The following is a 27398-nucleotide window of genomic DNA, read 5'->3' on the forward strand; positions in this document are numbered from 1 at the left end:
GCTACTGCTGGCTCCAGGGCCTCAAACATCAGTGGTCTTTCTCCCTAAGACCCCTTGCTTCATTTTCCTCTGGGCCAGCCTCTCTCTTGCTAAGGCAAGTTCTCTGCCTGGTGACAGGTGGCCTCCGTGGTCCGGGGTCCTGGTCTACCCTTCCCAATCCTATGGAAAGAGGATTCCGATAAAGGTCCTGATCTCATTGGCTTAGCTTAGGTGTCATGCCCCTCTGTGGGCCAACGCCATGCCCTGACTGGCCAGCACTGATCTGGGGATGTTCCTGAAGCCCTGGGGTAGGGCCAGCTGGAAATGAAGAAGAGGGGGCACCCCACAGGCAAACTAAGATGCTGTCACCACAGAAAGGGAGATAGGAGGACTGGCGGTTATGAGTAAGAGGTGACCCCCATTCCACACATGCATCTGCCCCCTCCGCTCTCCGTGGTCAGCCCCCATGCCTATCTGTCTCCTGGGACAGAGGAATGAGAGGCCCACCTGCCCCCAGCCATCGCTGCTGCCCTCGGGCAGCCCACTTGCACAGTGAGTGGCTGAGGCAGGGGCCACTGTGACCCCCCCACCTCCCAAGCAGCCCTCACCAAATGCAGATGACCCTTGGCTTGCCTTGCAGGCCCGGGTCCGGAAGTTTGGCCCCAAACTGCTCCAGCTGTTGGCCGAGTGGACAGAGACGTTTCCGCGGGACTTCCAGGAGGAGTCAACCATCGGTCACCTGAAGGACGTGGTGGGCCGCATCGCCCCCTGTGACGAGGTGGGTGAGCCAGGCCAGAGTCCTTTCAACCTGTCTCCACCCTCACACCTGGGCCCTGAGCCTGTTCCCAGGCTGGCCTCTGGGCCCTCATCTCCTCACCCGCACCCTGGGGCCCCTCTGAAATCAGCCCCTTCCTGCCCCATCAGAGAATCGGGCACTGGCCGAGCTGGCAGGGAAATCAGGCTTCTAGGTCTAGACCTGGGCTCTTGAGCTCTCTCCTAACCTGGTCTCATCAGATGGCAAGCGAAGGGCTCTCACAGCTGCCTGGTCAGATCAGTGACCCAGCAGGCTGGCTTGGCAGAAGCCTCTTCCCCAGTAGCTTGGGAGGCAGCCTGTATACTGGGCATCAGGTGCCTCTGCACACCACACCTTGCCCTGTTCTCCCAGCTCCATTACTCTGGGGAAGGCACTTAAAGGTGAAATAGGAACAAAACTCCCTACCTCCCAGGACTGGGGTGACAGCACAGAGGGGAGTGCATGTCGCTTGTCTTGGGAGGACACCGAATGTGGCAAGCTGATAGCCCCACAGTGGGTCTGAACCCAGAGCCACAGGAGCCAAGGGAAACTGCTAAGGCAGGCTGAGCAACAGGAAGCTGAGAAGTCCAAGGCCTAATGAAGGGAGGCCCTGCCCTGGGGCTGATTCAGAGACAGAGCAGGCGAGTGAGTTGTTCTGAGAGCTTGATGAGATGAAGGTCATCTCCTCCTCTGCATGCCTTGATCCATCTGGGGATTGATTATGACACTTGGCTTAGGTGCAGCAGGAAACGTTCAGGGAAGGCTCCATGACTGGATGGATTAGGAGAAGGAGGCAGGAAGGGGAAATGCTGAGTGGTTTGCTACATAGTTGGCTACTTTGGGTGAGTGGAGGCAGGAAGAGAGATGTTTGGGCAGTTGGGTAGGCAGGGAGATTAATAGGATAAGTGGCTGTGGAAGACTGATGGAAAGACGTGAAGGAGAAAGGCAGAAATGATAACTAGGGAGTGGGTAGATGGATGAACAGATGGATGGGAGGGTGGGTGAATGGATAGGTGGATGCCTGTGTGTGTGGGTGTGGATGGGTGGGTGAGAACATGGATGGGAAGGTGGGTGGGTGGGTGGATGGATGGATGAGTGGGTAGATGGATGAGGACAAATGTTGGAATGGACGGAGGAAGGGTAGATAAATGAATTGATGGATCTGTGGGTGACTTTATAAAAGGGGAGGTGGGCATCACAGATGGACGGAAAATAGATGGATACAGAGACGGTAGATGGATGGATGTATGGAGTAGAGGGTTTGTAGGGGGATGAGAGCCCAGTCCTCTGCTTTATCTCCACCCCCTCCCCCCGACAGTAGGCCTTCAAGCAGTGTGAAGTCTAAGCCATTGACAAGATGGATTATCTGCCCTTGTCAGGCCTGCCTCTCCATTGGCAGAGCCATTTCAGAGGCAGACCCTGACATTCTGGCCACAGGGCTTTGGGACAGGTGCAAGTCCTGGGCTTGTTTCTTTGAGAAGCAGCGCCTCCTCACTACGCCCTCAAGAATCTGCTGGGAAATCTGTTCTAACCACCGAGTGGATGAAAATAAGACACAGCCAAGACCTGTGAATGGGCTGTCGAAAGCAGTCATCCACCAGGTGTGGATTTTCAGAGCTGAAGTAACTCATTTAGGGAATTTCTCATCCCTTCCCGTGGAATCCAGTTAGGTAAGCTAAGTGATGTAAACCGGAGCTGAGATTCCCTAGTCCCCATGCCACCCAGCCAGGCATCGGCCAGGGATGCCCCATCTGTCTTTGTGAGTCCCACATTGCCCCTCTCCAGAAAGCACTTGCTCCCAGGGGATGTGCAGTAGACGTTGCTTCCCTTTCCTGATGCTTCAGGCAGTCTGCAGGCTGCTCCCTTCCCAGCACAGGCAAAGTCTCAGCTGAGAAAGGAGTTGGTGAGCTCTGAACCAAACTGGTAAGTCAGGACCCACGGGACTCAGAACCTGAGGTCAGGGTCAGACCTTCTGAGCCCACAGCTGTGTGACTTTGGGCGAGGTGCTTCCCCTCTCCAAATTAGTTTCCTCATCAGTCAAACGGAGATTATAACTGTTCCCACCACACAGGTCTGAGGCAGAGTCCCTGCAGTCACCTGTGCCTGTATTTCAGCACTTGGTAAACGTAAGCTCTGATGAGGAACAAGTTCTTTCCAAAACCCAGGCACATGGGGATTATTTTTAACTTTTATGAAACTTTGTTACAGAACTTTTCACACATAGCCCACCAGGCTTCTCCGTCCACGGGATTCTCCAGGCAAGAATACTGGAGTGGGTTGCCATTTCCTTCTCCAATATACAAATATAGATAGTAGTAACCATGAAGTCCCGTGTGCTCACCGCCTAGATTCATCAGTTATCAACATCTGGCCGAACTCGTTTCTTCTCTCCTTTCACACACTTCCCCCCTCCCTCCAAATGTTTTTTTTTAAATTCATAGACATTATATATTTTGCTCCAAAAACATTTCGGAATCATCTTGTAAAAGATTTCTTACACAGAGATGATAGGGTCAAATGATATGAAGTGTAGAGCACAAACAGTGGGGAAAGCACAAGTGTTTCCAGAGCTTGTGTGTCTTGGGGTTACCTAACCTCTCTGGGCCCGAAATTATTTTCTGTAAGAGGGAAGATGATAATCCCTCCGTCGCAGGGCGGTGAGGGAAACAGCGATGTTCAGGAATGTGAAGGAGGTAGGGCAGGCCAGTGGGTAGCGGGGCTTCCCCGTCAAAGTGGCTGTGAAAGGCCACGCCTTTCTCTTTCCGCCTGACTCCCTGCCGTCTCCTGGAAGCCTCGCGTTCCCCCTGTGCTCCCCACCACCTCTCAGTAGCCGGGGACAAGGGGCTGGATGGGCTCCGAGGAGGCCCTGTCAGTGCCTGTGGAGTCTGAGCTGCTCCGTCTTTGGGTCCCCCTCTGCTGGGCAGGAGACCCTGCCTTAGACGGTGGCTCCCGTGCCCCACCCTAGAGGTTGGGCTCAGCCGTTTCACCTCAAGAAACCCGGCAGTTTCACCTTTTGGTGATGCCGAAGCTGAAAGAGATGAAGGGGGTGCCCAGGGAGGCCTAGAGGGTCAGAGACCTGCTGAGAGAGACAGGACAGGGAACTGCAGTCCCCTGGCCACACGCACTGGCCCCTCAGGAGACTGGACGGGCAGCCCTCTCGGCCACCAGCCTTGCTCTCCGACTCATACGGCTGTCTGCCGGCTCCCCGGGGCCACGGGTGGCGGCTGCTGACTTAGAGAACAAGCTGGCGATGTGTGCAGAGCTCCTGCCTGTGCTGCTGGACATCGGCCACGGGCTCGCTCAGAAGGGAGCTTTCAGGAACTTTAGAAAACAAGGGTCTTTTGTTGTCTGGATGGAAACCGACCCTAATCACAAAACGCTGGGTCCAGGAGAACTTGGAAGTACCTGGAGAGCACTACCCCTCACCCAAGCCGCCCAGCAACGGCGACCTCCACTCTGATAGCCGGCTCTGCACGCAGCAGGCGGCACTGTGAGAACTGAGAACCACAAAGAAAAGAGTCCGGCCCCTGTCCTCAGCCACTGAGGGAGCTGAGGCGGCAGGGCGGGCCGGCGCTCCAGAGGTAGGCCCGGACAGCGACAAGGAACACCTGGGCTTTCTCGGGGGTAGGTCCCCAGGCCTGCCTGCATTCACCAAGATCACGCAGCCTGCGTCCACAAGGTGTGGAGATCACTGAGCAAACAAGACAAGGTCAAAGAGAAGGTCAGATACCCTCCCTACATTCAGATTCACCAAAAAAAAAAAAAACCCCAACAGATAAGCTTGAGGTTAACACCACTAGAAAATTTTTAAATGAATTAGCACACAGTCAGTGGCAATTTGGAGTGGATATGGGTTCTATAGAAACAAGGCCTGCTACATCGTTTGTATATTTTTAAAAATAGGGGCAGTGTGCGGCTCTATCAAACTATAGCCACAGACACACTTCATCCCTGACTTCAGTAGGCTCTGCAGTCTGCCTTGGAGAGGCTGACTGAGGACAAGCAGGTGGAGGCCAGGTTTGTCCAATCGGCTAATGTGTGTGGGTCCCTCCTGTTCATTCTGGGCACCAGCAAAGAGAGACGCAGCATGGCCTTCATGGAGCTGGTACTCCAGTGAGAGGCTTGGGCACGGACTGTGAAGGAAGGGAATGGAGGTCAGAGGAAGAAGGCTACAGGTCCTGCCTTGGCTGTGGGGCAGGAGAGACAGCGGGTCAGAGGGGTGGGCGGGTGGCCTGTGTCTGGAGCATGGAGAAGAGGAGCAAGGGCTACATGGAGGCCACTAAGCACGGCCAGAGCTGACCTCAGGACCCCTGAGCCATGCCGGGCTTTTGTCTTTGCAACAATTTAGGGAAGGAGGGTGCAGTGGTTAGATGTATGTTTGGAACAGAACGCTCTTGCGGCAGGGTGGAGTGGATAGAGGCTGGCGGGAATGCACGGGGCCCACTGAGGTGGCTGCAACTGCAGCGACCGTGGCCTAGACCACATACACTGTGGTGGAAGACACGGGAATGGAAGCAAGCAAAATCAAGAGGGCTGCTGATGGTCTGGAGCGGCCTGAGGGAAAAGGTGGTTTGAGGATGGCTCCAAGCCGGGAGCCTGAGACAGGCAGCAGGCGGAGCGGGCAGCCCTGCGGAAGGCAGCGTGACTTCTGATGGCATGTGTCTGGTCTGGGTGTCCTTGCCCACATGGCTCTGGAGATCAGAGGAGAACACTGTCCACACACTGCCCACACTAAACGACATGCTGGAGGTGAACCAGAAAACCCGGGAGTGAAGCACAGAGGATGATCAAGAGAGGAGGAGATGAGGCAGGAGGAACCCGGCATGCAGCCACAGGGCAGACCAGCAAGCCCACAGACAGCCCAGGGCAGGAGAGCTGGAGAGCTGAGGCAGACGCTGCCTGAGAAACGATCCCCTGGCTCTCATGACAGGAGGTCCTCGGTGACAGCGAGAATCAGCCTGGTGATGAGAGTGGAGTCAGGTGGGGTGGTGGAGGGCTGAGTGGGAGATGCAGGAACTCGACAGCCAGGATAGCCCCCTCCAGACTGAGTAGCAGAGAGACATGAGGGGCAGGTGGAGGTGTAGGGGCTCATTGCTGACCGATGTGTCACTGGGGCTGACTCTGGCTGGACCTGACTTGCTGTCTTCCTAGCACTCAGATGAAAACCTGGGAGGCAGCATGTATGGTAAGCATACTTTGGGATACAGCCCTGACAGCTCAGTTGGTAAAGAATCCGCCTGCAATGTAGGAGACCCCAGTTCAATTCCTGGGTTGGGAAGATCCCCTGGAGAAGGGATAGGCTACCCACTCCAGTTCTTGGGCTTCCCTTGTGGCTCAGCTGGTAAAGAATCTGCCTGCAATGCAGGAGACCTGGCTTTGATCCCTCGGTTGGGAAGATCCCCTGGAGGAGGGAACGGCTACCCACTCCAGTATTCTGGCCTGGAGAATCCCATGGTCTGTATAGTCCATGGGGTTACAAACAGTAACACGACTGAGCAACTTGCACTTTCAAGCTGAGAGGGGGGTGTTCCTCCCACCGACAACAAAGGGAAGTCAGACCTCAGCTCACCCACACATTGGCTGCCTTCTCGGTCTGTCCCTCACGACTCTGGGAGTCAGGGTCAGCGTTAGGGTTTGGGTTCAGGATCAGGCTCCCTGTGTCCCAAGGGCTCTTCCAAAGCTGTCCTGGCCACTCCACAGAGAAGCACTTTCATAAAGTGTGGGGACACCACCTCCAACAGGGGTAGTCCCCAGTGCTCCTCTGAGCCCCATCAGAGACGTAAGGAACTACTGAGGTCCCCAGGCAAGCCCTGCACCCTGTTGCCCACCTGCAAAATGCCTCTGGGATCGTGTGTATGAAGAACATGCCTTTTTCCTATTAGAAATTACCTGGCAGTGCTGACTAGTCACCATCTTCTCCTGAGGCATCTGGGACCAGGCCCCACTGGAAACCCCACTGGAAACCCCACCTGCCTGCCTGACACCTTTTTGCTGCCAGGAGTCCAGATCCCAGATGCCCACTGCTGATCCCAGGCCAGCTCCCGGCTCGAGGGGGTTGAATCCATCTCTGGGGAGGCCATTTGCTGACAAACTGGGGGGGGCATGTTCTGTGAGTTATTGACAGCCCTTTGGGAAGGTGAAGACATCTTGCTCCATAAACCCAGCTAGTCTGATGTACCTTCCTTGGAAATAGGGGTCTCTGAGGGGCAATAATTAGTTTCACTGTGGGGTGGGAGGGTGGTCCCTGCACCAAGCCCAGGGCATCTGAGCTGCATGGTGAGGGGCCCTGTTGCTACAGTAAATGGTTATCAGGTGTCCACTGCATGCCCAGAACTGTAACACAGGTCAACTCAGAATCCCTGCTCTCCGAGCTATCACTGCAGGGCTGTAAACAACCGCAGTCATCTCCTGCAGTGGTCCCCACAAGGAAGTCATGTGGGGTGAGCTGGAGAAGAGTGCCCGGGGCAGGGGATGGACAGCAAGGCTGGGCAAGGAAGGCCTCTCTAAGCTAGGCTGGGAGACAGGCAGGGACACCTATTAAAGCCAAGCAAAAGGCTAGCATCCAGGGAAGGGCCTCCCTTCCTCCACTCCCTGGCAGTGCCCGCCCCACCTAGACAACTCGGGCAGCTTTGCACCCCAGTCATCCTCCCCGAGGTGTGCTGTACTCGGCTTCCACTGGCGATCCTGCAGCCTTTGCCCCAGCCAGCCTTGCCTGTGAGCCCCAACCCCAGCCTGTCCTGAGTTGGGTCCTGGTACAAGTAGGTACACCTAGGAGTAGCCCACCCATGTCAGCTGGGAAGCCTTCCTGTCTTAGACATTGCTATGTGAAGGCAGGTTTCCCGGCCTGAGCACCATCTCTACCCCACTCCAGGCGTACAGAAAGAGGATGCATCAGCTCCTGCAGGCTCTGCACCAGAAGCTGGCAGCTCTGGGCCAGGGACCAGAAAGCCTGCTGGGCACCGACAAGCCCATCTCCTATAGGACCAAGCCTCCAGCCTCCATCCACAGGGAGCTCCTTGGCATCTGCAGTGACCCCTACATGCTGGCTCAGCAGCTGACACACGTGGAGCTGGTGAGCAGGCCTGTGCCACCCTCCATCCAGACCAGAGCCTGGAATACTGAGCGTAGCCAGCCACCCCTCCCCCATCTGGTCCCACACCTCATCTCAGCCTAACCCGGGGTCTGAGCCCATCCCTTCAGGGCCACCCTGGCATCTGCAGAGGGCCCTGTCTCTGGAGCAGTCTCTCCCTATGCCTGGGGCGAGGAATAGAAGGCCTGCAGGTACCAACCTTGCCTAACTTTGACCTCTGGCCTGTCTGAGCCAGGCCTCAGACAGAGGAACGAGGTTCAGATCCTGGTTCTGACACCACCGGATGTGTAATCAGCCCCACACCTAGCACCTTCCCAACCCAGGTCTCAGTTTCCCCCATCCAGGACTCATACAGCCACTGCACCCACCCCAGCTTTACAGAGAAGTGCAAACAGCCTTTATGGTCAAGACTTACATTCACTGTCTCATTTCATCTTCCCACCACCCGGCCAGGTAGGTGTTGTTATTATTCTCTTTTCACAAATGAAGCTAAAGCCCAGAGGTTTAGTTTAAGTGATTTGCCACAAGTCACACAGCAGGAGGAACAGCCAGCATTCGTTTTTGACCCAGATCCCATGATCTTCGCCCCCAGGCCTACCCGGGAGGGAGCAGGTCATTGCGATGACCCAGTTTTGAGGAGAAGCACTCCCTGTGGAGACGCTGACCCGGCCTCCGTGAAAAGCAGCAGCCCCTGGGCAGAGGAAGGGAGGGGCTGACATCCTCAGGATGGTGCCGAGCTCTGTGACAACCCGGAACAGGGCTGTGGGGCCCCCCGTGAGAAGGGCGGTGGGCCCATGCCGGGCGCCCAGTGGACATCCCTTTCTCCTTTTCCTGACTCCTGTTATCTCTCTGCTGCAGGAACAGCTGCGGCACATCGGACCTGAGGAGTTTGTCCAGGCTTTTGTGAACAAGGACCCTCTGGCCAGCACAAAGGTAGAAGGCCCGTGGACGGTGTGTCCAGGCAGGGACCCTACCCACGAGTCCCTCTGCGGGATTCCCAGAGCACCAGCTAGCCAGCTCCAGAGGGATCTGGAACAGAGCAGATGGGCTTGGCGGGGACGTGCCCATTCCACCCATGCCCCTAGCCTAAGGCGGGCACATCCCAGCAGCCCTGAGTCCCAGGGAAGCCTGGGAGGGCCGGACCAGCCTGACGGGGTCAGCCACCCAGCAAGGGTCGGGGGCACTCCATGATCCTAAGCCCTGGGTGGGTCAGAGGGTGGAGGCTCACACCCAGGCCACTAGAAGACCCCGTATGCCCTCCTGGTGTGTTGTGGTGGGCGCCGATTCCCTCTAGTGGCCGCTTGCGGAACGCAGGCCAATGCATGCTGTCCAAGAAGTTCAGGGCACATGCTCTTCCCCCTGAAGGCAGATTACACACCGAATTTCAGAGCCTGCCCCTCTCTCTGAGAGCCAATCCATCAGTCTACTTGGTGTTTATCAAGGAGTTAAATCTGAAGCAGAACTGGAAATATTTTGTCTTCTTCCCTGGCACCTAATAAAAGATGTGCAAACTAAATGTACAATTGCATTTCACCTCCAGGACAAGCAGAGACTAAACAGTGTGTGTGTGTGTGTGTGTGTGTGTCTAGGGAAAGGTACAGTCTCACAAGCAGCTGGTAGGGGGTGAAACTGGCACAGCCACTTTGGAGAGCAGCATGGCAATAGAATCAACACTTGAAATGTACACTCTGGACCCCACCTTTTCACACCTAACAATTTATCCTACAGGTATACACACACACGTGTATACACAAAGATGTACACACAAATATATCTGGGATATTTTTCTGTGTTTTATGGCCAAAGACTGGAAGCAAACTATCATACCATCCACAGGGACTCGATTAAATATCGTAATACATCCATACATAGAAGGCTATGCAACTATTAGAATAAGAGCTTCTGTAAGAATGGAATGAAGGACATTTGCATGGCATATTTGGTGGCTCAGATGGTAGAGAATGTGCCGGCAATGCAGGAGATCTGGGTTCAGTCCCTGCGTTAGGAAGATGCCCTGGAAATGGGAATAGCAACCCACTCCAGTATTCTTAACTTCCCTGGTGGCTCAGACAGTTAAGCATCTGTCTACAATGTGGCAGACCCGGGTTTGATCCCTGGGTTGGGAAGATCCCCTGGAGAAGGAAATGGCAATCCACTCCAGTACTATTGCCTGGAAAATCCCATGAACAGAGGAGCCTGGTAGGCTACAGTCCATGATCTCAAAGAGTCGGACACGACTGAGCGACTTCACTTTCTTTCACTTTCCAGTTTTCTTGCCTAAACAATTACATGGACAGAGGAGCCTGGCAGGCTATAGTCCATGGGGTTGCAAAGAGCTGGACATGGCTAACACTTTTTGGGGCCTCCCTGGTGGCTGAGATGGTAAAGAATCTGCCTGTGATTCCTGGGTTGGGAAGATCCCCTGGGGGAGGGCATGGCAACCCACTCCAGTATTCTGGCCTGGACAATCCCCATGGACAGAGGAGCCTGGTGGGCTACAGTCCATGGGGTCACAAAGAGTCAGACACAACTGAGTGACTAAGCACAGGACGCAGCAAAAATGGAATGTTTGCCAAAGATCCATTGTTGAGAGATGAAAAACTGAAGAGCAGTGACAAAGAGCATGTGACCACCTGTGTAACAAAGCAGGACGCATAATGCACATCTGCTTGCACGTATGTGTGGACAATCTGTAGGAACACCGGCACGCTGAGGAGTTCATCACGGACCTGGGAGCAGGAGTGGGGAGGAGACGTTGCTGCTCTTAGGGGGTTGTTTTTCTGTTTTGTTTTGTTTGGGGTTTGGGCCATTTCCAAGTATTATATTTAATTGTGAAAAACATCATGATTGTTTACCCACTCTACTGTAAATGAAAACTTCTGTGTTCTAGCCTCTCAGCTATTATAGATATTGCTGCTATGGACATTCTTATCCATTTCCTATGTATGTGGGTACATTTTTTTCTAGAGCATCAGTTCTCAGGTGGTTTAGTCCCAGGACAGCTTTCAGTCTTAAAAATTATGGAGGACCCCAAAGAACTTTTGGTTATGTAGATTAATTACACAAAGTTCCCTACATATGAATGACTTCCATTTTGAGAGCACGTTCGTAAGTCCCATTTGTTCATAAGTCCAGCAAAGTTAGCCTACATAGCCAGCTAACACAATTGGCTATATAGTACTGTGCTGTAATAGGTTTGTAATACTTTTCACACAAATAATACATTTAAAAACACCCACAAAAATAGAGAAAACATTTTAAATCTTACAGTACAGTACTTTGAAAATCGCAGTACAGTATAACAGCGGGCATACAGGGGCTGGCGTCACGTGACTAGGAAAGAAGGGTGCCTGGAGAACGGAGAGGAGGGGGAGACGGCAGAACTGAAGGATCAACAGCAACAGGAGATGGAGGGCAAGCTGCCACTTCACTCATGTCTGATGTTGATGGAACACACATTCACATCTTTGAAAGTTCACAACTTGCATGTTCATATGTAGGCAGCTTATTGTCATAACAGCTCCCTGTATTTATTATATGGGCTTCCCTGTGGCTCAGAGGTAAAACATCTGCCTGTCAATACAGGAGACATGGGTTTGATCCCTGGGTCAAGAAGATCCCTTAGAGAAGGAAGTGGCAACCCACTCCAGTATTCTTGCCCCATGGAGAGAGGGGCCTGGTGGGTCACAGCCCATGAGATCACAAAGAGTTGGACATGACTTAGCAACTAAACATTTATTATATTACCCAGTAAGGCCAATAACTTTAAAAAATATTTATTCAAAATCATAATAATCTATTATATGTTAATAAGTTACATATTTTATGAAAAATAACTCTATTTTCCAAAAAAATTAATGAGAAGAGTGATATTGTCTTATGGTATTTTAAAAAATTTCTCTCAGTTCAGTTCAATCATTCAGTCATGTCCAACTCTTTGTGACCCCATGGACTGCAGCACACCAGGCCTCCCTGTCCATCACCAACTCCCCTAGTTTACTCAAACTCATGTCCATTGAGTTGGTGATGCCATCCAACCATCTCACCCTCTGTCATCCCCTTCTCCTCCTGCCTTCAATCTTTCCCAGCATCAGGGTCTTTTCAAATAAGTCAGTTCTCCGCATCAGGTGGCCAAAGTATTGGAGCTTCAGCTTCAGCGTTAGTCCTTCCAATGAATATTCAGAACTTATTTCCTTTAGGATGGACTGGTTGGATCTCCTTGCAGTCCAAAGGACTCTCAAGAGTCTTCTCCAACACCACAGTTCAAAAGCATCGATTCTTCTGCGCTCAGCTTTCTTTATAGTCCAACTCTCACATCCATATATGACTACTGGAAAAACCATAGTTTTGACTAGATGGACCTTTGTTGGCAAAGTAATGTCTCTGCTTTTTAATATGTTGTCTAGGTTGGTCATAACTTTTCTTCCAAGGAGCAAATGTCTTTTAATTTCATGGCTGCAGTCACCATCTGCAGTGATTTTGGAGCTCAGAAAAATAAAGTCTGTCACTGTTTCCGTTGTTTTCCCGTCTATTTGACATGAAGTGATGGGACTGAGCCATGATCTTACTTGTACGAATTTTGAGTTTTAAGCCAACTTTTTCACTCTCCTCTTTCATTTTCATCAAGAGGCGGCTCTTTAGTCCTTCACTTTCTGCCATAAAGGTGGTGTTATCTGCATAGCTGAGGTTATTGATATTTCTCCTGACAATCTTGATTCCAGCTTGTGCTTCATCCAGTCCAGCGTTTCTCATGATGTACTTTGCTTGTAAGTTAAATAAGCAGGGTGACAATAGACAGCCTTGATATATTCCTTTCCCTATTTGGAACCAGTCTGTTGTTCCATGTCCAGTTCTAACTGTTGCTTCCTGACCTGGATACAGATTTCTCAGGAGGCAGGTCAGGTGGTCTGGTATTCCCATCTCTTTAAGAATTTTCCAGTTTGTTGTGATCCACACAGTCAAAGGCTTTTGCATAGTCAATAAAGCAGAATTAGATGTTTTTCTAGAATACTCTTGCTTTTTCAATGATCCGCGGATGTTGGCAATTTGATCTCTGGTTCCTCTGCCTTTTCTAAAGCCAGCTTGAACATCTGGAAGTTCACAGTTAACGTACTGTTGAAGCCTGGCTTGGAGAATTTTGAGCATTACTTTGCTAGCATGTGCTGCTGCTGCTGCTGCTGCTAAGTCACTTCAGTCGTGTCCGACTCTGCGATCCCATAAACGGCAGCCCACCAGGCCCTGCCGTCCCTGGGATTCTCCAGGCAAGAACACTGGAGTGGGTTGCCATTTCCTCCTCCAATGCATGAAAGTGAAAAGTTAAAGTGAAGTCGCTCAGTCATGTCTGACTCTTAGCAACCCCAAGGACTGCAGCCTACCAGGCTCTTCCATCCATGGGATTTTCCAGGCAAGAGTACTGGAGTGGGGTGCCATTGCCTTCTCCATTGCTAGCATATGAGATAAGTGCAATTGTGTGGTAGTTTGAGCATTCTTTGACATTGCCTTTCTTTGGGATTGGAATGAAAACTGACCTTTTCCAGTCCTGTTGCCACTGCTGAGTTTTCCAAATTTGCTGGCATATTGAGTGTAGCACTTTCACAGCATCATCTTTTAGGTTTTGAAATAGCTCAACTGGAATTCCATCACCTCCACTAACTTTGTTCATAGTGATGCTTCATAAGCCCCACTTGACTTCGCATTCCAGAATATCTGACTCTAGGTGAGTAATCACACCATCATGATTATCTGTGTCATGAAGATCTTTGTTGTACAGTTCTTTTGTGTATTCTTGCCACCTCTTCTTGATATCTTCTGCTTCTGTTAGGTCCATACCATTTCTGTCCTTTATTGTGCCCATCTCTACATGAAATGTTCCCTTGGTATCTCTAATTTTCTTGAAGAGATCTCTAGTCTTTCCCATTCTATTGGTTTCCTCTATTTCTTTGCATTGATCACTGAGGAAGGCTTTCTTATCTCTCCTTGCTATTCTTTGGAACTCTGCATTCAAATGGGTATATCTTTCCTTATCTGCTTTGCCTTTTGCTTCTCTTCTTTTCATAGCTATTTGAAAAACCTCTCTCTAATGACTGGCAATAGAAGACAGCTGAATTCTCTTAATTTGCATTCAATCTCTTGACGTAACATTATTGTGATTGAAAATCCAACTTCCTCATACAAATATGTAGTTGGAAAAAGAAGGAGTATATTACAGCCTTTTCAAATAATTTTGTAGTTTGGAATCTGAACTCCATCACATTAAAGTCATTGGTCCATCTTGAAATGGCAACCCACTTCAGTATTCTTGCCTGGAAAATACCATGGACAGAGGAGGCTGAGGCTACAAAGAGCCAAAGAGTTGGACACGACTGAGCAACTAAACCACGCGTCTTGAATGGATCTTTTTGCCCATGTACAATTTTGACATATATTGGCCATTTGGAAAATATGGGTTCACCTAATCAAGCAGATCTTCTGAATGTTGACATATTTCATTAGATGATATTTTAAAATTATATTCATTGTATATATTCACTGCTAATATCATCCAAAAAAGTTCTTAAGTATTGGGAACCTGTCAGGCTCTAGAGGCGATACATGTTTTTTAGGTTCCCAATTTTCTCTTGAAAACTTGAATTTTATCCTTGGCAACAAATACTATCAATTGTTTACCTTGAAGTTACAGGATCATTTTAATTGATTTAAAGGAAGCATCAGCCAAATACTGAAATGTGCGTAACCATATGGGTCAGTCTTTTTTCAGGTAAAGTGGTGCTCCGTGGGTAAAGTTCAGCTCACATCAGGCGCACCAGTGTGCTTCCACAAGAGCAGCATGAGACCTGTGTGCACAGCAGAAGCACCCCCGTCTACAGTCCTCCCTGCACACCTGCAGGTTCTACAACCGCAGATCACACCACTCTCAGATTAGTAATTAGAAAAAAATAAATAATTAATTAATTAATTAAAATTAGTAATTAATTAAATTAATTAATTAAAATTAGTGATTAGAAAAAATTAAAATTCAAGAAAGTTCTAAAAAAACAAAACTTGAATTTGCTGTGTACCAGGCACCTATTTACATAGTTTTTATATTGTATTGGGTATTATAAGTAAACTAGAGGTGATTTAAAGTATGCAAGAGAATGTGCATGAGTTTGTGCAAATACTGTGCCATTTTACATAAGGAACTTGAGCATCCTCAGATTTTGGTATCCAGGAGGGGTGGTGGACCCATTCACCTAAGGATGCCAACAGATGACGGCACTCCCGTTCTGTCACACAGAATATGAAAAAGACCTACACTCAAGGGTTGAGATTTAATAAAACTGAAGTTTATGTTCTCAAGAACATCCTTAAGTCACACTCACTTTTTTTCTTTTACTGTGAGTATGTAGTAGTGAAGAACACAATGGTATCATTTGGGGTCATTTGGGGCTTCTGTCTCAGTTCAGGCTAAGGAAGCAGTAATTTTACCCATCGTTCTATTATGTAGGAGTGCAAATGTTAAGACAGTGAAAAGGCAGGAATATTTTATGAATACGAAGATAGGTTTGCCCTCGTGGACCTCCTGAAAGGGTCCTAGAGGCCCCCAGGAGCCCAGGGACAACGCTTTGAGATGTTGCTCTAGGATATACCTGTGAATGGAACCACTGCCTGCCCTGCGTCAGTCACAGGCGATGCCTAGTGAGGCTGTATCCATTTACACTGCCACCAGGGAGTTATTCTTGCTCCACGGCCTTATTGACACTTGAAGTTGTCAAACTTAAATTTTTGTCAGACTGTTAAATGCAGCATCTTTTCATGTGTTTTGGACCTTCTTGTTTTCTCTTCTATGAAATGCCTGTCCCTAATTTTCCTGCAGTTTTCTATTACTGATTTGTCTTTTTTCTTAAGGATTTTTAAGAGTTTTGTGTGAGTATTTACAATATGTACTAGTTAATTATCCCTTGTCAGTTAGATGTACTGCAAATTTTCTTCCCCTGGTTGATTGCTTTGCCTTTCATTCTCATTACTGTGTCTTTTAATGAATAGGTGTTCTTAATTTCCTCCTTATAAGGAATTTACATTTTTGGATTATTTCTGCCTTCATAATTTGAAGCTATGCTATTAGGTACAGACAAATTTAAACTCATGCTATATTCTCAATAACTCAAAAATGTTATCTTTATACAGTTACCCTTTAAACTCTTCTAATGCTTCTTGCCTTAGAGTCTTTTTTGGGGGATGGCACCCCACACCAGTACTCTGGCCCAGAAAATCCCATGGATGGAGGAGCCTGGTGGGCCGCAGTCCATGGGGTCACGAAGAGTCGGACACGACTGAGCGACTTCCCTTTCACTTTTCACTTTCATGCATTGGAGAAGGAAATGGCAACCCACTCCAGTGTTCTTGCCTGGAGAATCCCAGGGACGGGGGAGCCTGGTGGGCTGCCGTCTATGGGGTCGCACAGAGTCGGACACGACTGAAGCGACTTAGCAGCAGCAAAGTCTATTTTGTCTAATATTAAGATAGATATGTGATATTTATCATGCGTATTTTTCTATTTTTATTTATATCCCTGTGTTTGGGATGTAGCTCTTGAAAATAACAGGCGGTTGGATTTTTTTTTTAATTAATGACTAAACAAATCCATGTAGAGTAATTTCTGATCTGTGTGGATTTGTTTTTACCGTCTTCTGTTGTACCTTGCCTTCTTTACCTATTCTTTTTTCTTTCTTTGCTTCTTTTGGATTCTCTGAAATTGTGATACACTTATTTGGATTTATAAAATTATGTTTCCATTTTTTAAATTATGTTTCTAAAGGACATTTGATAGCACATGAGAACGTTCATGTGGGAAAATATGGAAATATATAGTTATAGATAGAAACGTACATACATATGACTGATCCTCATTATTTGTCATCCTTATATCCTATAGTCATCATGAACACTGAATTGGCAAATTCTGAGTCCTTACTCCTAAGGAAAATACAAGATTAGGTTCCTTGCGAGCATCTCATCACAGCCTTTTCATCAACCAGTCAATATATAACCTTGATTTGTGTGTGTTTCTGTTTAATGAGCCCTTATATTGTTGATTCAGTAACACTGAATTCATGGCCAACAGTACTACAACGCACGTCTGAATGAAGCTTGTCAGACACATATTTTCTTCCTTAGGGCACATGTCAGCCTCCGTGTGCTTAGGAACATGAGACAGCATGGCAGCGCTGTGCTGGAGGGTTCCATCTCTGTGCTTGGGACCACTCTGACCAGTGAAGTCACCAACAAACATCACGAAAATGCAAAAAATAACACTAAGTAGATTAGGAAAAGGACACTTGTTTACAGTACAGAAGCTGAAACCAGAAGTCAGGGCATCAGCTCAACCTCAGCTGGGAACTCACAGGTGCGCTGGGTGACAAACGTCTTGCCGCTCTGTGCATGTCCACAAATGACCAAGAATTGATGTGAGTGTGAATTTGGAGGTTACAAATGAAATGAAATTTTAGGAAGCAAACACGAAATTTATGAGTAATGAGCATTAACTGTGTGTAGGGGTATATGATATATACATACATTAAGTTACATCTTTAGGTGTATAGAAAATATAACTAGAAGGATATGTCAAATCACTGATATTTGTGGATGGTTTTGAGGTTTTGACGTTTCTGAGATCGTCTATAATGATGATGGCTGACTTTTAAAAAGTTATTCATGTTCAAAAAGTTACGGACAAAAAGTCTGAGCGTGGTTCTTGTCTTTCCTAGCCTTGTTTCAGTGACAAGACTAACAACCTGGAAGCTTACGTGAAATGGTTCAACAGACTGTGCTACCTCGTGGCTACGGAGATCTGCATGGTGCGTAGACCCTGAGCTGGCATGGCCAAAGCTGGCCGGGGCTGGAGAGGAGTCCCCCTGGGGGGGAACCAGAAGGCCATGATGAGCCCATCTGTCTCCTAGCCCAGAGCCAGGCTGGGCACCCTCTGAGACACCAGGTGTTACCTGGCTTTTGCCTGTAGAGACATTTCCCCCTGAGTAGAGCCTGACATGAATCCACCTGCCGGTCCCAGAGGGAGTCAGAGAGATGCTTACTGAGGGAGAGGGGAGTAGGCTATCCACTTCTCCCACCTGTGCCTGGGGCGGCCTGGCCTGCAGCTGAATTCTGTGTGGCTCACTCAGGACTTGGTAGAAATAATCCAACTTTAAGAAGTGGGAGATCGCCCTTTGAAGTCCAGGTCCCTGGCATCTCCCAGAAAGCAGGGAGATTCGGCAACACCGATCTGGACGTGCTGGCCACTGGATCTCAGCCCTGCCGAGCCAGACCCTGCCGAGCCTCCTCCACGGCAGCGGGGCCCTCTCCCCAGTCCATTCCTCCACTGTGAGGTGAAGCCCAGGGCCCCCTGTCTCAGGGACAGTTTGGAGGGAGCATATGTGCTGGGGTGGGCTCTCTGGAAGCAGACAGAGCTTGGGGGGTAAGGGGTTTGTTTATGGGGTCAACGCCTGCAATCGAGAAAGTGGGAGAGGCTCAAGTGGCTCCCGTCAGGATGCCCACACCCTGCCGTGGTCGAGCCTGCTCGTCCGCCTTGCTTGCTCACTGTCGCCATCGCTGTGGGGGCTGCCCTCCAAAGCACAGCAGGACCTCAGGTGGCAGCCCCCTGAAGGGTTCAGGTGCCACAGCTCCACCAGTAGCACAACACACTTCTCAGCGGCAGTAAAGACCACGCCACACATCTGGGAAGCAGGCGATCTCCTTAGAGAGGACACTGTGGGGTTCCGTGAGCCCTGCCTCTTCTGACTTCGCATCCCTGGCCTGGGAGCCAAGAGAGATGGGGCTTTACCTGAGCAAAACCTGGACCGAGCTCACCCCAGAGCCAGGCATCACTCAGCCAGAGAAGGACATGGTCTGGTTCTGAGTCCTCAAAGAAGTCAAAGTCTCACACAGTCAGCTGGCATTGGGGGTGAGGTTGCACAGTCAGTTGACAGAAAGCAGTGGTGGGGCTGCTAGGGGACAGGGCCTCGGGGTCACCGTGTGGCCACCACACCCCATGCAGAGTGAAGGCTGTTTGGTGCTGGGAAGAGAGGTGAGGTGGCTCTGCTTCCTGCACCCAAGGGAAGAGATGCTGGCACTGAGCCTGAGAGGAGGGGGACATGAGAGGCCCCCAGTGCCCCCCATGTTGCAGGTGGCTCGTGTGTCCCCACAGAAGTCCCACCACCCTCCACTTGACCCTCTGTGCAATGGACTCTGTGCTGCCTCCCCCCGGGGCGTGGTGAGACCCTGAGTCCTCAGGCTGCAGATCACCCTGGTCCAAAGCATCTCAGCTGGAAAGTTTAATGAGGGGCAAGATGCCTAAGCAGGTCAGCGCAGGGTGGGGACCCCTCGTCACTGAGGCTCGGGTACCCTGTCCCCAGCCAGCCAAGAAGAAACAGAGGGCCCAGGTGATTGAGTTCTTCATCGACGTGGCTCGGGAGTGCTTCAACATCGGCAACTTCAATTCCCTAATGGCCATCATCTGTGAGTGGGCCGGCCAGGCCTGGGGCCCCCAGGGCAAGTGCTCCCAGAGAGGGTGGGGCGGGTGCGGCCAGGCAGTGGGGCGCCAGCCAGGATGTGCCTCTGAGCAGGAGGTGGGTGCTGGCTGGGCCCCAATTCCCCCACCCTACCCTGAAGTCCTGGGGAGGTGCCCCTTTAGAGGCAAGCCCAGCCCTTTCAATGTGCTTGGTGAGAGCTTGGCAGCGTGTACCCAGATTCAGGGCGAGTGGGGACCCAAAGCAGGCTCCTGGTCACAGTATAGGCCCATGTTGTGGGCATGAGGACAGGGGTCTGCACATACAGAAGCCAGGCCAGCCTGGACACAGCGTCCATTGGCGCCCACCCACCCCTCATCTGGCAGGCTGAGGCTCCCCCAAATGTCAGCCCTCATCAGGGTGCAGCCTGAAAGGATTAGGGGATCACCCAGCTGGGGGCTTCCCAGAGGAGCTGTGTAGCAATAAAACTATGCAGCCCAGACTACCCCTGCCAGCCTGGCCCTGTGCCCAGCTTAGCCATCCCTCTTCCAGCTGGCATGAACATGAGCCCGGTCTCCAGGCTGAAGAAGACTTGGGCCAAAGTGAAGACAGCTAAGTTTTTCATCCTCGAGGTAAGCAAGGCTACTGGGCTGCTGGGGGCCACCAGCATCCCCAGGACACAGTTGCCCGAATGCCTCCCTGTCTTCTTGCAGCATCAGATGGACCCAACAGGCAACTTCTGCAACTATAGAACAGCCCTGCGAGGGGCAGCCCACCGCTCCCTGACTGCCCACAGCAGCCGGGAGAAGGTAAGTCAGAGGCTTACCTGGCCCTCAGAGTTCCTCCCTGCTCTGGACCACCTGGGCTCAGGAGAGCTGTATCAGAGATCCTAGGTGGGGACTGGAAGGTCACTTGGTCCAATCCCTGCCCTTCTACAACCCCTGTAATAGATAGTCATGCCACCTTGCTTGAATGCCTCCAGTATACGGAACTCACCATTTCCCCAAACAGATCAAGACACTCCCTAGCAGCTCTAACTGGTAGCTAGATGGATGGATGGGTCAATGGAAGAATGGATGGAAGGATAAATAGATGGGTGGAAGGGTGTGAAGAGGGGAGGGAGGAAAGATGGAAGGAAGAATGGAAGGCTAGAGGTTGGAAGGAAGGTAGAGGGAGGAAATGAAGGAGCGGAGGAAGGGAGGAAGTTTGGAGGTGCTGTCGCAGCCCTCCAGTGCCCCAGGCCAAAACTTTGCGGCCAGAAGTTCACTCTGCTCTCTTCCTGCCTGTGGCTGGCTCCTTCCGCCCCTCCCGCTCCCCTCGTCTCTGTCGTGAAGCCCCTCCACACAGGTCTCTCTGGGTGACCTCCGTGTTGAGCTGGGTTCCGATGGAACCGCTCAGGTCCAGAGAACAAGGGCACAGGTTTACAGTCGTGAGGACGCACAGAAGTGGTGAAAAATTCTCCCACATGGGAGATGCTGCCACCCTGAGGACCGCTCCAACGGCCCTGCCTCCAAGAGGCCTGCACCAGGCACCCGAGGGGCCGCCTCTGTCCCCAGAGCCCCACTGCCCTGGATCCCCACCCTCCATCCATCTCAGCAGGGCTCCCATTCCAACTCCATTTAGCCCTCACACCCCGGAACTGGACTAGGAACTCAGCACCACGGTGAGGGGCTGCAGATGGATGGAGACCACCCCACCTCTGGGCCCTGTAAGGAAGAGGGCAGGACAGGGCTCTGGAGCAGAGCCCACTGGTCCTGTCCTGTGTCCACTGCTTACCACTCTATGAGCTCGTATAAGCTACTGTACCTCAGTTAGTAAAGAATCTGCCTGCACTGCAGGAGGCCCAGATTCAATTCAGTTTGCCTGGGACTGCCCCAGGCTTAGCACCACAAGTTCTGCATTCCAGGAAACTCCTGTTGCCGACAAACCCTAGTGAGCCTGGCTCTGGCCCTGGCTTAGTGGTCACTAGCTAGGTGACCTTGTCCCAGGCCCTGACACTCCACGGGCCTCAGTTTCCCCCGCTGCCCTGCCCAGCTGAGCCAGCCACGCTTCGATGCTGTGCCGAGTGCTCAGTGCTCAGCTTCTCACCTCCAAGCCCTTGTCAGCTCGGATGGGGAATGATCTAGGCATTCCCCAAGCCAGAAGTGTCAGGACTTGAGGGACGGGCTAGAAGCTGGCTGTAGCTGGACTGGCCACACGGGCCCAGCTCTGGAGCCTGAGGGCAGAGCAGATGTGTTATTTCCTGTGCTGGCAAAACACAGCACATAAACTAGGTAGCTTACAACAACAGAAATGTCCTGTCTCACAGTGCCAGAGGCCTGAGGCCAAAGTCAAGGTTGGCAGGGCCACGCTCTCTCCGGAGGCTCTATGAAAGGATTCTTCTTTGCCTCTCCTGGTTTCCGATGGCCATATGCATTCCTTGGCTAGTGACTGCATCACTCCTACCTGTCTCTGTTTTCACATGACTGTGTGAAACAGATAGTATATGTCCAAATTTACCTCTTTTTATAAAAGTACCTGCCCACATAATCCAGTATGACCTCATCTCCACTTAATTCCATCCATAGCAAGACTGTATCTCCAAATAAGTTCCCATTTGTAAGCACTGGGTTTTAGGACATGAACATGCCTTTTCTGAGGGGCACAATTCAATCCACACATAAGGTAGACCCAACTGACCCCCAGCAGTAGTCTGAGCTGTCAGCAGCTGGTCTCCTTTCTTGTGCTAAGTGCTAAGTCACTTCAGTCATGTCTGACTCTGTATGACCCTGTGGACTGTAGCCCGCCAGGCTCCTCTGTCCATGGGATTCTCCAGGCAAGAGTACTGGCATGGGTTGACATGCCCTCTCCAGGGGATCTTCCCCGCCCAGGGATTGAACCCGCATCTCTTACATCTCCTGCACTAGCGGGCAGGTTCTTTACCACTAGCACCACCTGGGGTCACCAGGTACAGAATAAGGAGGGAGAAACAAGACATCCAACAGTGAAACAGACACCTGGCCCTTCTCAGGCTGAGTGCAGAAGCCCGTCCCTTCAGGAGCCAGAGTAGGGATGTTTCCTGGCCTTGCCCTGATATGGTGCGATCAGATCTTTAGCTTCAAGAAAGACATGGAATAGCACATTGTTAAATATATTTATAAAAGAGGCCAAAGAGTTTCACAGCAGATGATTCACATTCCATTTTTTTAATTCATAAAACCAAAACTTTTTTAAAAATTGTTCTATTTCCATCTATTTATTCTTGTTTTTAATATTTATTTTATATTTAGCAGTGTGCTCAGCACACACCATTCCTCCTGGGGCACATGAGTGGGGAGGCCTGTCTGTGGACCCGTGATCCGTGGGGGGAGGCTCCCACTGGCCTTTCCCAACAGACGATGGGAGAACATTCAAAGGCCACTGAAACTCTGCATCTTTCCCTCGGCCCCAACACGAGGGGGGAATGGTATTGTATACAGCAGGAGTTCAATCAGCACTGGGGTCCGATGGGGCCTAGGAGAAAATAGTCTGGCTCCAGTTTATGCCTCCTTTGCGGTTTCCACGTTGCCCACCCCCATGGTGCATACTAAGTAGTCTATAACCCGTGGATCTCTGAGACTGGGCAGCCTTGCCCAGGAAGTCTCTCCTGCCCTCTGCATGGGGCTATCTGAGGGCCCTGGGGCAGGGGGCTGCTGACACAGCTGCCTCTCTCCTGTGCAGCCACCATGGGGAGGCCAGCTAAGGGCTGACCTGCACCCTCTCCCTTCCAGATCGTCATCCCCTTCTTCAGCCTGCTCATCAAAGACATCTACTTCCTAAATGAGGGCTGTGCCAACCACCTCCCCAACGGACATGTCAACTTTGAGGTAGGGTCCAGGCCCTTGGAGGGCCTGCCACCAAGTTAGGCAGACTGATAAGACCTCCCCGAGCTGGCCCCGAATGGTTGGATTAATGTAGGGCTCTGAGGCGGAGTGCAGCAGTTTGCAGCCAGCATCAGGGTGGGACTATTGGGGTCCCTCTGCATCTTCCGCAGGAAGAAACTGAGGCTCATGATCACATGGATCCCCACTCTGTAGAGGCCTTGTGCCCAGCACAGGTGAAGTAGCATAATTTTCAGTCCTTAAGAAGCATCAGGCTGGTGAGAGAGAGAGCCGTGCAGACCCATGGTGACAACTGACGAGGTGCTGTGACAGGAGCCGCATAGGAGCACAGTTCAAGGTCAGGAGAGGCCTTCCAAAGGACGGGCCCTTAGCAGCAGGAGGAAGTGATCAGGCAAAGTGGAAAGAAGGAGATAAAGACTTCCTCTCCCTCTGCAGATAACATCACTGGCAGCTCAAGTGTTCTTCCCTCCTCCAGGAAGCCCCTACTGACTCACAGGCAGAGGGAGGCCCTTACATAGTGGGCTGTTATCCATCAGTCACAGCACTCAAGTCCCCAAGCTCTTTAGAAGCAAGGCCAGGCTGATCCACTCCGTGTCTTGACCCGACACACAGACTCAGGCAGCACATGTGTCTCAAAGTGGCTTGTGGGCTGGGCATGGAAGGGGAGCAATGGAAGAGGAGTCCCAAGGGCACAGGCTAGTGATAGCAGATGGTCACTGAGTCAGACAGAGCATCGCATGAGCAGTGACTCCCAATCCACAGGAAAGCAGGGGCTTTTCTCCTGCAAGTGGGCCAGCCCTACCCTGGTACAGCCCCACTCATTCTCCAAGTGGTAGCAGTTCTGGGTTGGACCCTCACTCTGTCCAGTCTCAGTCTCTCCCACCATGGGACAGGGCTTCCACCACGACCACACAGAGGGCCTGGGAGGCGTGGACATGCAGCAGGGCTGGCCAAGGGCTCTGCCGCTACCTGCTACTGACAGGGCCCACAGCGAATGCCTGGACTCTCTCACCTGGAGCTGCCTCTGCTGTGGCCTCACCTGGACACCCCAGCAGGTCTTCACATGCTACCCACAGGCCTGATGACCCCTGAGGGCTGGGCATAGCTGGACGAAGCCCAGTCCAGCAGGTGGCCTGGGTGCCGCATCCCAGGGGAACAGTCCAGGCTGCAGGCAACAAGGAAGAGGCTGGGCTTGGGAGACCACAGGAGCTAAGGGGCCAGGGAGTTCACAGTGCACACCCTGTCTTTTGTCTTTCTTGAATTGGTCCTTATAACCAAGGCCTAGGAGGAAGGGTGGGTGATCGGACAAGAAGGCAAGGTACCTAAGTGGCCACAGATCCCTGGGCGTGGGCAGTGGGGGCTAGAGGCAGACACCAAGGCTGATCAGAGGAAGCCACAGAGTGGGGTTCTCACCCAGTCACAACTTTGTATTTAAAAAGCCTTCTTTAAGTTAGCAGATTTTAAAATTTTAAATAAATGTATTTAAATTTTACTCAAAATTCTACTTCAATGAGTTAAATTTTATTTAAACACATTTATTTAAATGCATTTACATCTCAGACTTACAGGGATATATCAGTTGCCATAAGTTGAGATAACCACAAAAATAAGCAGAACGAAACTAAAGCAGTAGTCACCTCTAGTAATACACTGCCTGCTGATGGCCATAGCCCAGGACTGCCCTTTCCCCAAGACAAGAAAGGGGGATGAGCCTTAGGTATTGGGTGTAGCAAATTCTTCACAGAGAATAAAGAGAGATGACCAGCATCCAGATTTCCTGATGAGTGACTGTCATTTTCTGCCCCGTGATCCACTCTGCCCGCCCTAGAAGCAGGCCTCACTGGGAGTGATGAGAGAGGACGAGCCAGGGCCAACTCTGCTGACACAGGTGACCTCCAGGCACTAAGGGCGCCTACACTTTATGTCTCTATGTCGTTGGCAGAAATTTCTGGAGCTGGCCAAGCAAGTAGGAGAGTTCATCACCTGGAAACAAGTGGAGTGTCCCTTCGAGCAAGACCTCAGCATCACCCACTACCTGCACACTGCCCCCATCTTCAGCGAGGATGGTAAGGCAGCCCCTGGGCTCCCTTGCCCTCAGCCGTGAAACTCGTGGGAGGTCTCTTAGTCACATCACTGTTCAGGGCCCTTGCTGTGAGCAGGGATGCACCACACCCAAGTGTGCTGGTTCTGGGAGGAAGCAGAGAAGATGGCATCCCCCAACTGGATAATTGCTGCCCCCAGAGCACAGGACAAGGCCTGGGGAGATGCAGGTTGTGGCCCCAAGGTCAGGCTGCTCCCTGGGCACAGTTTGGACACTGTTGGACCTTGTAAATCTGAACGATGTTTGACCCTAATTCCCTCATCAGGAAAGTGGGCATGATGATAAAAACAGCCCTCCCAGGGCTCATGTGGGGATGGTAAAGCACCAGGCTGACTGTGGGTCTTTTCACAGCTGGTGTCTGCGTGTGTATGTATGTATGCAGTGTGAGTACTCATGTACATATGTGTGCATGTGTAATACACACCGTCATGAAATGAGGCATCCATTCTCCCAAGCACTGATGATATCCGTCCCCTTAAATAGGTTAGCATTTCCATCTGATCATTTGTCAGATACAACAGATTTGCTTATGAATTTACTGAGTATACTCCCGGAGCTGCCTCCTCCAGAAAGAGAAAGTAATGGAGAAGCAGTCATCTGGGGCTGAGTTGATGACCTTCGCAGGGACAGTGTGGCCCCATGGTGAGCTGCTTTCTGGATGCAGGATGTCATGGGACCACACTGGGAGGACCCTGCTTAGCACACAGGAGGCCTGATTCTCATCATGGCAGGCCTTCTACACATGGACCCACACCCGTGCTCAGGAAAACATCATCTGCCAAAAATAAAAAATTAAGGGAAAGAATTTTTTAGTGACTTGCTTCTGAATTAATATTTTCAACTTGGCCATTTTATTTTTTATATTTTGAAGTTAGTAAATTTGTGGGGGGGGTCTCACCCATATCTGGAGTCTCCCCTACCACACATAATGATAAGCTCAGCAGCCTGGGTGCTCTCACCCCAGAAGCAGTGTTACCTACTGGCACCTATTGCATCTATAAAGTTGGGTAATGAGAGAAACTACTTCCTAGGGCCATGGTGAGAATTAACTGATGGGGACCAGTAAAGCCCACAGGACTACATTCAATCAATACTGGTTGTATTCGTTTCTTATTGATGTGACAGATCACCACAGATGTGGTGGCTCAGAACAACACAAATTTGTCCTCTTATGACTACAGAAGTTAGCAAGCCTGAAATCAGTTCTACTGTGCTGAAATCGAGGTGTTGGCAGAACTGGTTATTTCTGAAAGTGTTGGGGGGAAATCCATTTCCTGGCCGTTTACAACTTCTTGTGGCTGCCTGCCTGAACTCCTTGGTTTGTGGCCCCTTCTTCATTATGCTTTCTTATACCAGCCTCTACTTCCACCATCATATTGCCTTCTGAAGTCAAGTCTCCCTCTTTCCCTCTTGTAAGGATACTTGTGATTGCAGTTAGGACCCACCCAGATAATCCAGGATAGATAATCTCCTCATCTCTAGATCCTTAACTAAATCATATTTGTGAAGTCCCTTTGGACCATATTCAGGGGATTAAGACCTGTATCTCTGGGGCCATTATTCAACCTACTAATGATTATTGTCATTAGTAGAACGTGGGCAATAAAATGTCAGAGGCACATTAGGAGAGAGGTGGGGAGAGTCTAGGGGCAGGAAGAGGAGAGGTTTGGGGGTGCATTCCATTCACTCCTTTAGTCAACAATATTTCTAGAGAGTCTGCTAACTGCCAGTCAGACAGACTGCCATGAACATACAAGTAAAATCCTGGCCCTTCTGGACTGCCCTTAGAGGGAAGCATCTTCCATTTTGACCCTCCTTTCTTCCTATCCTTCCCTCCACCCTCCACCCCCGACACACACACACACACAAAATAAGGCTGAGAAAATCAAGAAAAGGAACATAAGATGTATTGGGCCCCAGTTAGGATGGTCGAAGCCGCTGACAAAAGCCTGGCCCTGCCCTCAGTCCCATCGGACCTCTCCTGACAGGACATGCTGGCAATCCAGTCAGCTCCCTGAAACAAGAGAAAATAGAGAAAATCTCAGCAGAGACATAGAATATATACGGAAGAGTCAAATGGAAATTTTAGAAGTGA

The 27398-nt window shown here is 50.7% G+C and overlaps 1 protein-coding gene across 4 annotated transcripts in view; it reads left to right on the top strand.

Annotated features, from left to right (window-relative positions):
- The window catches only part of RASGEF1C (RasGEF domain family member 1C), a 141015-nt gene that overhangs the window by 101060 nt on the left and 12557 nt on the right, over nt 1–27398 (top strand). For all 4 annotated transcript variants that reach the window (XR_009737288.1, XM_061421272.1, XM_061421273.1 and 1 more), the window contains exons 4-12: nt 620–757; nt 7644–7844; nt 8721–8795; nt 17609–17698; nt 19250–19352; nt 19895–19974; nt 20056–20151; nt 23092–23187; nt 25145–25268. Coding sequence is in view for 3 of the 4 variants with exons in the window: in XM_061421272.1 (XP_061277256.1) it covers nt 620–757; nt 7644–7844; nt 8721–8795; nt 17609–17698; nt 19250–19352; nt 19895–19974; nt 20056–20151; nt 23092–23187; nt 25145–25268 (1003 nt within the window). In the remaining variant the exon portion in view is untranslated. The remainder of the gene's footprint in view (nt 1–619; nt 758–7643; nt 7845–8720; nt 8796–17608; nt 17699–19249; nt 19353–19894; nt 19975–20055; nt 20152–23091; nt 23188–25144; nt 25269–27398) is intronic.

The sequence above is a fragment of the Bos javanicus genome, chromosome 7 (genome assembly GCF_032452875.1).
Source record: "Bos javanicus breed banteng chromosome 7, ARS-OSU_banteng_1.0, whole genome shotgun sequence".
Taxonomy (NCBI): Eukaryota; Metazoa; Chordata; class Mammalia; order Artiodactyla; family Bovidae; genus Bos; species Bos javanicus.